This window comes from Ostrinia furnacalis, unplaced genomic scaffold (assembly GCF_004193835.3).
Source record: "Ostrinia furnacalis isolate ACB-3 unplaced genomic scaffold, ASM419383v2 OfSCF0207, whole genome shotgun sequence".
Classification (NCBI taxonomy): Eukaryota; Metazoa; Arthropoda; class Insecta; order Lepidoptera; family Crambidae; genus Ostrinia; species Ostrinia furnacalis.
In genome coordinates this window covers 828,873-844,657 of record NW_021130446.1, presented here as the reverse complement: position 1 = coordinate 844,657, position 15,785 = coordinate 828,873, and the positions used below count along the sequence as shown (strand labels likewise).

The 15,785-nt window shown below is 37.8% G+C and overlaps 1 protein-coding gene across 13 annotated transcripts in view; it reads right to left on the bottom strand.

The window, feature by feature from the left end:
- The window catches only part of C3G (C3G guanyl-nucleotide exchange factor), a 37,551-nt gene that overhangs the window by 7,350 nt on the left and 14,416 nt on the right, over nt 1-15,785 (bottom strand). For 4 of the 13 annotated variants that reach the window (XM_028308776.1, XM_028308708.1, XM_028308699.1 and 1 more), the window contains exons 2-21: nt 15,125-15,293; nt 11,585-11,693; nt 11,368-11,476; nt 10,755-11,069; nt 9,211-9,352; nt 8,078-8,158; nt 7,532-7,662; nt 6,883-6,976; nt 5,620-5,727; nt 5,243-5,353; nt 4,646-4,756; nt 4,251-4,351; nt 3,532-3,555; nt 2,704-2,809; nt 2,511-2,621; nt 2,316-2,409; nt 2,107-2,202; nt 1,911-2,018; nt 1,627-1,828; nt 1,248-1,259 (exon numbers count right to left, since the gene is read on the bottom strand). In XM_028308776.1, coding sequence (XP_028164577.1) covers nt 1,248-1,259; nt 1,627-1,828; nt 1,911-2,018; nt 2,107-2,202; nt 2,316-2,409; nt 2,511-2,621; nt 2,704-2,809; nt 3,532-3,555; nt 4,251-4,351; nt 4,646-4,756; nt 5,243-5,353; nt 5,620-5,727; nt 6,883-6,976; nt 7,532-7,662; nt 8,078-8,158; nt 9,211-9,352; nt 10,755-11,069; nt 11,368-11,476; nt 11,585-11,693; nt 15,125-15,293 — 2,334 coding nt within the window. Of the gene's footprint in view, nt 1-1,247; nt 1,260-1,626; nt 1,829-1,910; nt 2,019-2,106; nt 2,203-2,315; nt 2,410-2,510; nt 2,622-2,703; nt 2,810-3,531; nt 3,556-4,250; nt 4,352-4,645; nt 4,757-5,242; nt 5,354-5,619; nt 5,728-6,882; nt 6,977-7,531; nt 7,663-8,077; nt 8,159-9,210; nt 9,353-10,754; nt 11,070-11,367; nt 11,477-11,584; nt 11,694-14,080; nt 14,655-15,124; nt 15,294-15,785 lie in introns of those variants that run through there. The other 9 variants (XM_028308794.1, XM_028308718.1, XM_028308781.1 and 6 more) reach the window with 8 other exon arrangements.

Below are 15,785 nucleotides of genomic sequence, written 5' to 3'. Positions count from 1 at the left end.
GTTCTATTACACTGGTCAACAAAAAAAATTTTTTTTTTTGCGCATGGATTTTACTTATTATATTCTGATTATATAAGCAAATTTATATAAAAAAGTGCGATTACAAATCGAAAATATTTGCTTTTTAAGAAGTTATAGCGATTTGAATTTTCCATCTTCATAGTAGAATATCCCTAAAGATGCACGTCACATTCTCATTGGGATATATTTATAGATAATTATGGGGGCTTATTCGCAAGAACAAGGGACACGCTTTCATCAAAATATAGTGGGATTTAAGAGACGACGTTACCAAGGCCAGTATACTGAAAGCATGATAGAGTTAGATTTTTATAAGAAAAATCTTCTATGGAACATGACAGGCAATTAGAACTTTTCATTTGTAATAAATATTTGGACTCTATTTTAAATTTTCTCTTGTGAGAATGAATCTTAAATGGATGTTTGGTATGTTTTAATAATTAGAAAGAATGAAAGAAAGAAAGAAAAAAAAAATATTTGGCAACAAATTAAATTATCTCTATGTTGATGTTTCATACATTCATTGATATGAATTTTTCTATTTTTTACACATAAAAGCAAATTCAGAACAATTTTTTGATGTTATTCTTATTTCTAGGCTATAAAGCAAAAAAATTAGTTATGCATAGCCCGTGCGCAAAAATGCTGTAGACAGTTGTTATTGCCCGGCCTTATGGAGTTTAGCTTTCTTCCCTAACATTCATCTACATAATGTATATTCGACTTATTTTACTGGCTGTGCCTAACGCAACCCTAACAATCAAAAGTCAAGGAACGTAATGTCTTTTTCGCTGTATTGCTCAAAGTATAGTTGTTTAGCATGCTAAGCTGTAACACATTTTGAAGGCACACAAGGCACAAATTAGATCACACTAAATCTCGATAAAATATCCTCTTTTTTGCTTCAAAACAATTGTGTTACGGTTTAGAAAGCTGAAAGCTTACATTTGCATTGGTGCGGTTTAGCTGGGATTGGCATTCCATTTTTCTAGAAACTACTTTTTACAGTTGCTAAATATATTTCTAGTGTTTTATACATCAGAAGCGCAGTGTATTTCGTATATTCAACATTCAAGCAGTTATTATTACATTTCAATCAGTAATGTGCGCCTTTACAATCAGTGACAACCAACACGAGCTATGTTGGCAAAGCTTTTAATAATAATATTAGTAAAACAAAACCAGCAAATCTGTTTCAGCCCCAATACAAACAATGATTGACTTACACTCGTCCGTTTCTGTAAAGTGAAAGCATGAAAGTTTAGAGGTTAGATGCGATGCCTCAGAGTACTGTCAACAGGAAATTATTGCACTATATGAAATTATGGACCTTTCCTTCTTGTTGAATTTGAAATTTATTATTACTGTTAGTAAATGAAAGATAGTGATTATGAGTATTATCATAGCGTTCCATGGAACAGACGGGGTTCGCTCTCAAATGTTTAATCATAATATTATTTTATCTTACCCCTGCCCTCATACATGCCTTGCGATGGTTTAATGGTTTATTTAAGAGAATTATATTCATGCGAGAATTTGATTAATAGATTTTAAATAGTAGTTCCCCTTTAGTTAATAATGATAAAGAAATTAATTCCAATATACCTTTGGTAGCTTTGGTAGCAAGGACAATAAGTGCGTCGGGGTTCCCTCCCCGCACCTCAGGCCCGTCCTTGCTGGGAGCCTTGAGGAGTAGCCACGAGCTGATGTCCGTCTGAATGATTATGTCTTCGGCATCAGTGGACGCTGCTGGAGTATTGTTAGTTTCAGTAGCAGGTACTGCCGGCTCAGTGCTGCCTTCACTTCTCTGTAAACAAACATCCAACATTAAAATTTAAATTTTAAGCAAAAATAAACTTATGTGTAATTTATTTAAGGTCGTTTTTTACCGTTGACGGCACCGGCGAAGGCGCAGGCGGCGGAGCGAGCGTCTCCAACTCATCTTCCACTGGGAATTTACCAGGCGTGGTCGAACTCACGTAAGAATCGTCAGAATTCTGAAACAAACAACAAAATTGTTACGGTAACAGACAAACAGTATTCATGACCATATGCATAGACACAATAAGGATGATTTTTACTCACCACATTATTTATAATAGATTCATCAGCAGAGCTGTTGTGAGACGAGGGCCGTGGTGACGGCGGAGGCAATAGTTCGTTGCTCGAATTCATTTGGATCTGTAAATGGAAAACGTGTATTGTTATCATAGTTATCTATGTTGCGATTGAAATACTTGTGATATGAAAATACAATTAGTGATATATTATCTATCGTATCTTCAAAAGCATACCTGTTTATTTTTGTTTGTTTTGGGCGGTAACGCTGGAGGTTCTATTGGTAACGGACTAGTTCCACTCCATCCGACCATACTTTCATCGGAACCACTGTAACAAAAAAAAATGTTAATTTTAATAAAAAATGCTGATTAAATTAACTTAGCTGTTAACCAACCAAACAATATGAGTGGAATGTTATGTTTACTGACCTTAGCGGTGGCGTACCAAAATGCTGGACCGTGAAGGACTGCGCTATAGTGCGCTGTACGTGTTGGTGTCTTTGGACATTTATCACTCCTGCTGCTGTTGCATGTTGTCCACTGTAACATCGAATAATACATCAAAAGCATGCATCTAAATAAGGCAAACAATAGAATTACTATAGCAAAAGTATTTATTTACCTGGCCAAGTTATACGTGTGTATGGAGTGCCGGAACATATCCGACGGAGCGGCCGCGCTGTTTGGCGGGTGACTGCAGTTCCCAAACATCTCCATGTACGCCATTACTGCGCAAATTCGAACAGAATAATTTATAAATTCCGTCTACGAAATACGTATACCCCACAGAGGAATTCAAAATATTTACAGGGATTCTAATAAATTCCAGAAACGATATGAAACTGTGCGTAGGGCATATACGTTTGGATCATTAGTCAAATTAAAAATAACGGAGGCAAACGTGAAATCTAGTAACTTCCAAACTGACTGCCGAAATACAATGAAACTGAGCAAGGGCATGTTTCTGTAATGAAGCGCTAAGCACGTAATCATTTCGAGTGATAATTAACTACGCGCGAATAATATTCCGCTGTTATTCACTGACATAGATCTAAGCGGTAAGACCATTTACAACAGAAAGTAGAACTGTTTGCAAAACATTGCGTGATTGAGTGACAGAGTGACAAGCAAGCTTTTACTGGTACTGATTGAGGCACATTTTTTATGGACTACTAAATGTTAAAGGTCGATGAACACAGAGAACATAATGTATCATTGTCGCGAGTACACCGTAAAATTTGCTTCATGCAGTACCAACTAGAAAACAATGAGTTTCGAAAAGGTCAGTGACAGAAGCTGTGTCGGAGACCGCTAAAAGCGTTGATGACCTCCAAACGGTCTGTATTTGGAGTGGGCCTGAAATGTGTCAACTCAAAACTGTGACTAGGGTGTCCCCCATGAGTCTAGGTTTACTAGAGCTACGTAGCGCTTCGCATGCATATCCACTCACCACTGTACGCGACGCTTTGGAACACTGCCGCGCCGCACCGGCACAACAGATAAACATGCCGTTATAACCCCACATCAAATGCCATTCAAACCTAATTCATACACCCACATCCCAATAATATAGATATAACCACATGTCGAGTACATAACACAGAGTAACATCGATGCATTGTTTGCCATCCACATCAAATGCTACAAATGAGATGATAAACAATGACAGAAAGAACATACTTTACATACATAAAGGTGCAACCAATGATATTGATAGTGTGCTAAGATACAAATAAGAATTGAAAGATTTAAGTTTGTGCTTTTGCCCACAATATGCAGTTTCCTTAGATGTAAAGATTTACAAGTGCACCCGATCATATAAAAAAATCATATCCATTTAGTACATTCCCAATTTGTTACAACATAGCTCCCATGCGATATTGTTATAGTATGATTATGTTAATAATTCCAATAATATTATGTAAGAAGAGAGAGTAGGACTCTTGATTTTTTTCATCAATTTACAAGTCAAAATGATCATGAAAAACGAGTGATAAACTTTTTTATTTCAAAATATAAGCTTGATCGCATTCCAAGACACTTTCATAGTCTCATATTTTTATATTGCCATAAAAATCGATATTGATAAATATCATTTTGCAACATGAAATACGGCAATGACTGATCCTTTCCCCAGATTAAAGCAAGGTAAAATTGAGTGATACTGACTGTGTTTTTTCTTCAAAGGCAGCGGCGGGGGGCGCGGCGGGTGGTGGTCGGCCAGCGTGTGCGGCCGCGCCTCGCCATGAAGGGAACACACTGGAGTTTGTCTGGAGTAACACGGCACATTACATGTACATATTTATAAATGTAACTTAATAATAACCAACACAAAGAGAACATAAAGTAACAAATTAATTGAGTAATAAAATTAATAAAAAAACAACAAACGAATGATCACCTCAAATAAAAAGTAATTATTATTGACAAACAATGTTTACTCGCGTTCGTAAGTCGCTAACATTTATTGCCGTTCCGTGCAATACTGTCGTTAACAGCGTTTTCAATTCGGCAGGCGAGCCGTAACCGAGACAGGTCGGCTCGAGGTCGCATTAGGTAATTACCTGATTTCGACAGTGGGGAAGTGTTGCTGCACGTCGGCGCGAATGTTGCGGCGCGTCTTGGCCGGCAGCTCGGGCGGCGTCTCGCTGTCGTCCGACGTGATGCTGGCCAGCCTGCGCGCACGATACTGTTAGTGGTTCCGAGCCTCTTGCAGCCGCCGCGCCCTTGACCGTGCACGGCGCGGCGGCCAGCGCTCGGGTGGGATTTCACACAAGTACACAATAGATAATAAAACCAAAACAAACTTATCAGTCAAACTCAAAACCCATAACTTTAGATGTGATAGTGAACGTGTCTAGATGGAATCAAAACCTGTTCTGCAAATTAATAAATTCGTGAGACTCGTAACCTGGTTACAATTAATTTGAATGTGGTGTGGCTTATGCAATTAAGCTAAAAAATAATGTTGCGTAAGGCTGTATATTTTTTCCACAACTATGGCTTTGAGTGTGTTTATCATTTTGCTTGGATTAAAACATTATTTCACCAGTAACAAGGTTGTTATTGTGTAAGTAGCGTAACGTGTGATGTAATAGGACGGTGCGGACATGATGTGTTCTTGTTCGTGTGTTAATGATAGAACAAAGAAGAACACTCACTTTGAAGAATGGTGCGTGGCTACACTGTTCATATTCATTATATTCATGCGGCTCTCAAAGCTTTGTCGAGTGCATCTCAATTCGCTCACACAGTCTGTACTGTCAAAATGACTGCAAAAACAATAACAGGAAGCATTGAAACCAAAAGTGTTAAATAGTATAAAATATGTACTGAGATTTACTTGTGACTCGATAGTCAATGCGGTATGGTCATAAAATTATACATCATTCAACACTTTTGCTTATAGGAATATAGAAAAGAAAATAATCAATGGTCACAACGATGAGAAGGAAAAGATGACAAAACAGTGAATTCACAAACACATTAATCAACAAAAATAAACATACAAAACTAAGAAACAAACATGTGTGTATACCTATCTGAGTGGCTGGAGTAATGATGCGAGGAGAACGAAGATGTGAAACTGTGTTCTGTAGAGATCTCCGTGTGGCCCACAGAAACAAACCCGGACTCATTGGAGAAGCTTTGAAGAGAAACAAAACGCTATGAAGTGGAAACTTTAGAAGAAAACTCATCACTATCTAAATAATAAGAGGAAAAGCTAAAAAAGCAAACAGAGTCAAACATCACGAAGAAATTCTCCAGAGTGTGTGTAGCATAAAGCGAAATAGAATTTGGAAACAGCGCTGGATTTCGCGCAGTCAATTGCAGTTGAATTTGTAGATATGTATTTTTCTCAGATTCAGAGTATTACTAGTACTTATTATTATTCTGTGGTATTACACTAATTCCCTTTATTTCACAATCATTAGTTAGGAACTAATGATATTGCAAATGACCAAAAAGGCAATAAATAATGTTGAACCTCATCAACGGAATCACGTTTTTGGCGTAGTTCGCTCGATTTGTGTAGTTTCGCAATACATTAGTGCACACATATCGTAATACAGTGATCTCGTGACCGCAGCGTGCGGTTAGCGCGGTGCGTGCGAGTTTAGGGTTCGCCGATGTATATCAAGCGGATAGTATACATTTATTATTTGATATTTGTACGGACTTCTTAGGTAGCTATCAATTTGATATTATACTGTATAAATATTTACCGATTTTAATAAACTAGCAAAGTATTTATTTTTCTAAGAGTTAATTATGTTTGGGATTTTTGTATTACTTTGTTTAAGATAAAATAAATATCAAATAACCAGTTTATATTTATCAATTTTGAGTTCTTAAAGAATGACTTCTCCGCGGATTTGTAACGGAATTTAGAAATGTATCTAATGTCGGATATTTTAGTATTTAAAGCCTCTCGATTTGAAAGCTAATCGCCAGAATCATTTTTCCCGCAGTCTGCATTGGAATCGAACGCGAACCGACAATATCGCATCTTTACTAACCCTAGTGCGGTGCGTATTATCACAGTAAATACAAATGAGTAGGTCATTTTCATAGAAACGCACGGGCGCGGTTTGTATGTGAGCGCGCATGCGGCTCGCACGCACACACTGACAAAATTTAGCGGGGATTAGCGGTGGTTGCGCCGAATTTTGTCAGTGTGTGCGTGCGCGCCGCATACGTATATTGGTGCGCTCACATACTATGAAGTTGATGCGTTTCTATGAAGATGACCTACTCATTTGTATTTACTCTGGTATCATGTTATGTATGTGGCACGTACCGGTTGTGGTTGGAGTGCGCGTTCGCGTGCGCGTGCGCCTCGTGCGCCTCCAGCGACGCGCGCAGCTCGCCCGCCGCGTTGCAGCTGCACACGCCTGGGGAAATAAACATTCGTTTTTATTTATTCACTTAACAAAAATTAATAGTCTTTGGACTTGTAACTCAGTCACAAGTGAGAACAGCGAGTCTTATGCCCGTTTTCACCATCAATCCCTAATTTTTAAGTGACCCCTATGGTAACAAATAACAGGAATTTTGTTTACATAGGGGTCACTTAGAAATTAGGGATTGATGGTGACAACGGGCATTCTCCCACAATAATATTGTCCACTCTGGACTGTTTTGCGCCAGTTACCTGAGAAAACTGACTGGACAGAAGGGATAAATAAATTGAATATGTTCACGGTCTTCTATTAGTTCTTAGTAATCACGTTTTTGGTAAGTGAGATTTGAATCAACCTGACGATTTGACATGTCTTCAGAAGTACGATCTGAAGACACTTCAATCATCAATCTAATCTAATAGGATTAAACCATTTCAGAAGCCAATGGCAGCTGTTTTAGTCTGACACTGGGTTTTTGATCTGAGTTGCTCAAACCCACAAGATACAAGAAGAAGAAGAGTACTAAGTATCAAAATAATATCTTACCTAGCATATCATTAGGCTGTGTGATGAAAACATGGTCGTGGTTGTTGGCCTCATGGGAGTTGCGCTCCTCGTCGTTTGACACGTTCAACATGGAGTCCAATGAACCACTGCTGTGCGATTGTAGCGAAAGCCTAAACAAAACAAAAACATTGATAAATCGTGACGTTCTTCCCTAGTCGAATACTTAGTTTTTTTTATATAACATCCGAACAACAATTAAATAAGGCTCCGCTAAGTAATTGACTGAATGAACTACATATTCACTTTACAATATAATAAGCAAGCTACATGACCTTAATTAATTAAAAGTGTTACTAATAAATTTCACAGTTACTTAATATGCAAGTCATATGATATAATATATCCTTTAAGTATATATTCCGAAATGAATACACATTATGTAGAACTTACATAACCAATGATAAGAATAATCAATTAGCGAGGAAATATTAAGCGGACTTCATCTCAAAGTGAAAGCAGGAGCAACGAACTTTTGCTGTAGGTTGTGTATGTAACAAGTATTTATTACAAGGCCCTTTTACTAACCTGTCGATGGACAGCGCGAGAAGGGAGTTGTCGTTGGCAGACTTGCGCTTGGGCGGCAAAGGTGGGGCTAACTCGATTTTCCTGCAAACACAATTTCACTCTCACTATCGCATAAACTTGTTGACATTAGAAAACTTGCACCTGCGCGAAATCGTCTGCTATTTACCTATTAGAGATCTGTAGAATACCTTAGTAACACGTCTCTCCATTATATTGCAATAGATTACATCGAAAGTTATTAACTAAGATTAATATCACTCTAATATGTACATAAATACTGTCATATCGCATTAAATTATTTTTTATTTAGCCAATTGTTCTTGTTTATTTTGTTGCGTGAGATAAACATGCGCACACACCAATCATAATTTCACCAAATGTCATTTCTTATCTAAATCTCAACAATTTTATTGCTCAGATGTAGACATAACAATCAAGCGCTTTTTACTGCAATTGTTAATTATAAATAGCTTATTTTACAGTTATAAAACAATTCAGTAACGCATTAACCAATCAACGATATAATAAAAAAATAATTTTATTAATATTATTTCAGTTCTATTAGTAGTTTCAGTAAGTAAGCCAATGTTATTAAAACGCCTATTTACTTAACTAACGCCGTGCTACTTTATTACAACAACAATGACTTAGGTACTGTATCATTTAAATTTTATTGCCATAGCATGTCTCTTGATTTGCATAGTCAAATAGATTTTACACAGAGCATTTCATACGAATAGTACAATAAATAAAATGTGAAACCTACGGCGTACCTACACTTCATAATATTTTATCACCAACCACTAATTACTTAATACACAACACATACTTAACCCATACTTATAAAACATACAGCACAATAATTGATTTTTTATTGTTTTTATGTTAATAATAGTTTTAAGTACCTAAAATATTGTAAAGTTATCTCCTGGCCTCCACGAGACAGGCTTGCCTAGTGTGGAGTCCAAGATTAATATGAAAAATGTAATTGTTTTTCTTGCAATAAACGATTTTATTATTATTTATTATTATATTCTTTCATGTCATATAGTTGCTTAATGCCATTGTGCATTCTCACATTGTCATTGGGCATTGGGATTTTCAGAGGAGTTGCAATAATTCTAACAAGTTACCTATTGGGCCTCGCTGGCTTCGGCGGGGGCGAATCGGGCGCATCCAGCACCGATTCAGAGGAGTGCGAGGCTCTCACGCCGGCCGACTCGCTGCCGCCCTCTCCCGTCAGCAACGATAACTCTTTGGGAGTCAGAGGGATATCTGAAAGAGGACATCGTGATTGAGCATTACGACGGTATGCAGAATTAATAGCTTGTTACTTGTGTTTTATCAACAGAATTAAAAATGAAATTTACTCGTATATTCGTCATAGTTACAAAGTGACAATATTTAATTAAAAATTAATAGGACACTCAGATAATACTCGTAGTAGTTTTAGCTTTGTCAGAAAACATCTAATATTTGAGCCTAATCAGTTACTTGTATTTTCACGGTTATCATTATTCTAATTACGTAATGAGATGTACAAATTGAAATTAACCATTTAAAAGGCTTACGAATTACGATCGTCATGACTAAGGACTGATTAGGCATATTACGCAAATACTACAGTTACGTTTAGCTCTAATCGTATGTATAAATTAACGAGGGTTTCCCGTTAGGTCAGTTGTTACGATCATGATTCACGGCAACAATATCAGAAAAAGGGGATTCAATCTATTGTGCACGTAGCAACGTTTTAATGACTCGTGTATTATGTACGAGTAATCGAATACAACTGTATAAATCATTCCTATGTTGATTTATTGGTCAAACAAATCGCATGCTTTTATGCAAAATCATTAGAGCATACATAAATACTGCTACAAGCATTCAATCATACAATTTGATAGATGATGATATGATAATCTATAAAAGTATGCACGCAGCTTTCTGGGTGACTTAATATGAGTTAGTATATTATTTTATTTTAGATAGAGTAGAAATGAGTTCCACGCTACCAATGGACATTCGTTTAGACCCCCTACCTGGAGCAATGAGTGCCTCGTTATTTTATAAAGTAAATTAACTCGGTTGCGCGAGGGCACGAGAGGGCAGGCGAGGTAGGTACACCTCCTCCCGTCAACACGGTACATAGTTTTGCGAGCTCTACTGATCATATTCCTTTTCCAAAAAAATAACGTTAAATAAAACAAGTCCTAACCGAGTGATTTTAAGATATCCGCAGTTTACACGAAACAAGCAGGTAAACACAGTGACTAATGTACGACAGCACATCAAGGTAAACACTGTGGCATTTTATGTAAAAGGTACTAAATATTTGTTTGATGACTACACTAGTTTAGGTATATGTGACCCGTCTGGGAATCGAGCTTAGAATTGCCCATTGGCCCAAGTTATTTCATGAGGATGTTTCTGATAGGGTAAACCCACAATCATATCATACCTCTTACTCGCACTAAGCGCAGGCTACATCTTTTATGTGCTCTGCCAATAGGTGGAATTCCCTATCACCCTCTTGAGTTCCTAAAGTTATACAACCCTAAAGCCTTCAAGTCAGGGGTGAATAGACATCTTCGGGGTAGTCTCGCTCATAGATCGCATCTGCACCTCTTGGATAAGATTGTTATCAAGAGCAAGTCTATAGAAATAAGATAGTTACCCGGCAAGGAGTTCCTCTGCGTATTAGCTCGCGGCGAGACGAGCGCAGGTCGCGGGGACAACGCGGGCCGTGTCATGTGCTGTTGAGCTAACGCCGCTACGTCCGTCACCGCCGCCGTCACGCCCTTAACGACCGCACTGACGTGCTCCGGCGACAGCGCCGCCGCAGATGTATCCAGCTCCTCATTCCCCGCGTCGGCTCGCAAGCTCACGGCCGTGATCTCGTCGCACAAACGGATCAGCATCGCCAGCGCCGTGCACAGACGCTTAACGGCGCTCATCAACTGCGGCGAGCGAGCGCAGTACGGTTTTATTTCTGTAACACGAACGTGATGCTGTATTTGCAAACTTCAGTTTTAACACAGATGAACAACATTTGTATTTGGATCAGTTAGGATAGGAGGTTAATAAATCGAAAACTAGGCAGTAAAATTTAACATAATTACACTATAGAGTATAGACTCGTCGATTATATTCGAAAACGGGATTCAGGTTTCAATGGTCTTTTAGATTAATTGGGCATTGGAAGCGCAATCAAACAGTAATTTCAATCAAATAAATTTTCCGTAATATCACGCAAACATACTGCACGAAAGCTGTAATAAAAAAAATACCTTTGTGTATATTAGCAATAGATTCGAAGACTATCGTGCCGTTGTCAGGCAGCATTTCTAGCTTCCTTTTTGTTATAACGTCAGAGAAGTGTTTCAACCCGAACGTAACCTGCAATTAGAGATAAAAAGGTGATTTTATAGCGATAGTCAATGCAATTTATCGGATGAACGAGCAAAATATAAACACAGCAAATGGTATTGTAGGCATGAAATGAACCTCTTTGACTAGCCGTTCCAGTTCTTTGGCAGGCGTGACTTCCCCTTCCTCGGCCGCAGCAGACTTCGCCCCCATGTTCCGAAGTTTCGGACTAAGCGGGGAATGTGATCTGCAAACAATACATCATTTAAAATATCATTAAATATAAAAATGTGTGATTATTTTGTCATTAACACTGCAGTACACGCGCCCCTTTTTTTACACGAATACACGCGCGGCCTACTCTGGTAAGCCAATTTAAAATCACTGTAAATCAGTTTGTAAGCTATTTATGAATAGAATTATTATGTAAATGATAAAAGTATTTATTATAGTTATTTTATAAACAAAGTTTCTTTATATAACTATTTGGGATCGAACATTATAAACAGATTTAAAAGTTGTAAATTTTTTGGACCAAAATTGCACTCTGAGACCAATGTTAACAAAAAAAAAATTGACTGAAAAAATATGATAAGTTTTTTATCTGTCATAGTATTCATGACTTTCTACTGCCTGGTACACGGTGTAAATCCATTTGTTGCAAGTCTTTCATAATTTTTTTGTCGAGTGATTTCAGGCTTTTGAGTAGACCCGCAGTTTTGACGGTCAATTTTAGAAAAGTGCGCAGACTCTAGCGACCCAAGCTTTACTGGCTTACTGACAAATTTAGTAAACGAGGCTTACCTGGAATGCCAGCTCTCTGGCGCAAGTTTTCAAAAAGTTATAGCGTAAAATGTTTCCCTGGTCTACTATAGTAGTCCGCGCGTGTACTCTAGTGTTAATAGGTTCTAAGAAAACATTATGACGGAATAAACATTCAACATGCAACATTTGTGTACACAGACGTAGAAGTCCAATTATAATTGATGTTTCAATTAGTTTAGTTTACATTTCTAGAGCCATAACGAACTAAATACTACTATTAGAAAAGTAATGACTTAATAATTGTGGTTTCGCAAATTATTGGACTTTAATCTATTGACATACAAAATTATAAAAATCACATTACCAATTTTGTCATCATTATTGAAAGACGTTACAACAGAACCTACAAAAATGGTAAAAATACGTAATACGCATGACACAGTTCGATAAAAAAAATATTACCTACAACAATAAAGTCGCGATAATTTGTTTTAAAATTTATTTGCTTTTTTGCACCTATACTTTTTAACTATAGTGCATAACGGTGGCTTTAATAACTTATCCAACTCGTGCGCTATGTAAGATGGTGATGATGAGCATTTATAACGAAGTAGCGAAAATGATTGTATGTGTTAAATGTAGGTAAGTAATTTAATTACTCAAGGAAAAAAAAGTATCAAATTTTATTTCTATACTTAAATTATTTTAAATTGAAAAGAAATATAATTGAATTACTAAACAACTAATTCCAGAACAAATTAACGACGACATTCACAATAGGCTAGACGTGTATCATGTATATTTATATAATCCACATCACGTCACATAATAATTGAATACAGATGAGACGGGCGATGTTAGCATACTAATGGGCGAATACCCAAATTTATATGAGTTATCAAATCAACAATATTTCCCCATCATATTGAATTGACATTCCAACGGACTTGAATCCTTCAATTTTTACTAACTATTAGCCATGTTGAAATGGGTTACATACACTATGTATCAACTTGATTTTTAGCTCTTAATTCATGTCATTGGAAACTTTGTAATATAATAAAATGGTACGGAAACTGATCCTTCCGCATGCAAGTATAATAACTCGGATATCGATAATATTCTCAGAAAAAGTATATCTTATCAGTTATCAGGTTATCAAGATCATAATACCTACTAAGTTTTATTGAAGAAAAGTATGAAAAATTAACTTTTTCGTCGCAGACCTGTGCTGGGTTTTCACTAGTGCATACCAAAACTTTTAATGACAGTTTGTGTGTGCGCCTTAATTAACCTCGATAACAACCTTCAATAAACCTTACTAGATTCATAAGTGTGTTACATAAAGGATCACTTAAAAATGTCATTGCTCGGAATGTGTTGCGAAAGAAGCTGTTTTGCATGCAAAGCCCACACCGCACCGTGAATAACAACAACGAGTTATATTTGATATTCAAGTAGGAGGTCCCGGTTCGACTGACTTCATGAATGATCGAACAAAAATAAATAAACATTACATAGAAAGGAACAAATACCGCTATGGTTAGCAATGATAGCAAGTCTGCCTGCAGTAAAGCCTACTTACAAATAAAATTTAATAGATCACTCGTCCTTGGACTTCTAAGTTCACTGTCAGAGCCAAGGGCAATTTCTTCACAAATTGTATGAAATTCTGATACTATATTGGTAATCTGAGCATTGCTTAATGATTTATGTACTGGTTGGACCTGCGTATCTATGTGACGTAAATCGATTGCAAAAACAATTACCTACATACCTAACGATATTTGAATTTATTCCGGCCGTAACCAAAAACAAAGGACGTTACGCCTTAACATGAAGAACGTGTAACTTATCTAACGATCGTACCGTCTTCCATTGTTGGCAAATCTCCGGTGAAGTTGATTCGTGCGTCTGTTGAACCAGTCGCCGACGGGCGATCGCACCGCGTTCGACATTTATGCACACCTGAGCCACTCCGCCCGAGCCGTAAAGAACACTTGACCACACTAGTCGCTCGGACGTTCCGCACACAGAACTACTTTCGAACAACCTCAACGCGGTAAAAACGCGCGTCCACTAGCCGCACAATAAATAAAAAGCGATTCAGTCACGCCGACAGCCCGGGCGCGGACATTAAAATGTAATCACTTAACATAGCACGCACTAACTAATGAGATTTCAGCGGACAGTCACTAATGAGTACGACAGTGGCGGGTCGCGGTCGTGACTCATAATAACATCCACATTTAGTGCAATGTCTACATTAACGCCCCGCAAACGGTAAAGCACTGCGCGCTCACAACAACGCTCGCAGCCCAGTAACAAAGGTTAGCACTAACTACGCGGGTCTGCTGTCAATACGCTTGAATATTTTAAAGCAAATCTAACACGAAATAACAAAAGCATTGTTCTTTCGTTAGCGGTTGAGATAAAACTGTTAAAGCGACACTTTCTTACACCGTTGTCAGTTAAGATAACGGAGTTATGTATCTAAAATTATTATCAATTTAGATAAGAAACAATACAGTATGAATATTTGATCGCAGTGCAAACAAAGTAGATAGTGGATAGATTGTTGTTGGTTGAGGATAGGATGTCGAGATTGAAAAACAACCTTAATAGAGATCGTGATGAAATAAATCTCTGCTCCTAACAAAATTTTAACATGATGAAGATTTTCATTGCACATCTGGATTATATGGGTAACTTCGTCATAATTAGAATATCTAACTGTAAAACTCTACATAAATAGTGTATCATAAATAAAATTTGAAAAGACAATGCACTGGAACGGGGAACGGCACACTCATCGGAAATGCATGCGTGCGCTCGGTACGATGCCTACGCACGCACGCGTTCCGGCGCGTCACTGACCCAGGCGGTGTTCTTGATAAGTGCGATAAGGCTGACCTGATAGCCGAGGAGAGGTGCGGCGGGTGATGCTGCTGCGCCGGCGAGCGCATGTTGGAGATGCGCTCCAGTAGGTCGTCCTTGAAGGAGCGCGCGCGCCGCGCCAGCTTGTTGGCGCCGCGCAGCGAGCCGCGGTGCCCCGAGCCCGCTTCTCCGCAAGCCTCGGTCTCTGCAATCAAATTACCATAAGTACGCATCCTCAAAATACCTATCTGACGATGCATCATGCATAAATTACATGGCGCATAAACTGAATGTTGGTATACAAAGAGATAGAGGGGAATTAGCTGACCTAATTGGGCCATAAGTCTAACGATTGGTTAAAGTGGTGATTAATAAGTATGATAGATAAATATACAAAATTGACACAGGATCGTCACAGTGCAGTGTTGCAGTATCTAGCGCAAAGATTCCACAAGAACTCTACCAATTAAATAAAGATAAGAGTTAGAATTTAATTTAAAACATTTTGGCACTATGTGGTTGTCACATCAGCGCCAGTCGTCAAAAGTAAATAAAACAAGCTTTTCAAACATAAGCGAGAGGATGAACTTCACACCTCACACCAACCCAATTTCAAGTTTCAATGGTTACATCATGCGTTCGACCATACATCTAAATTATTATGCAAAACTCGCCAAGTTACATTCCTAAACTTTCT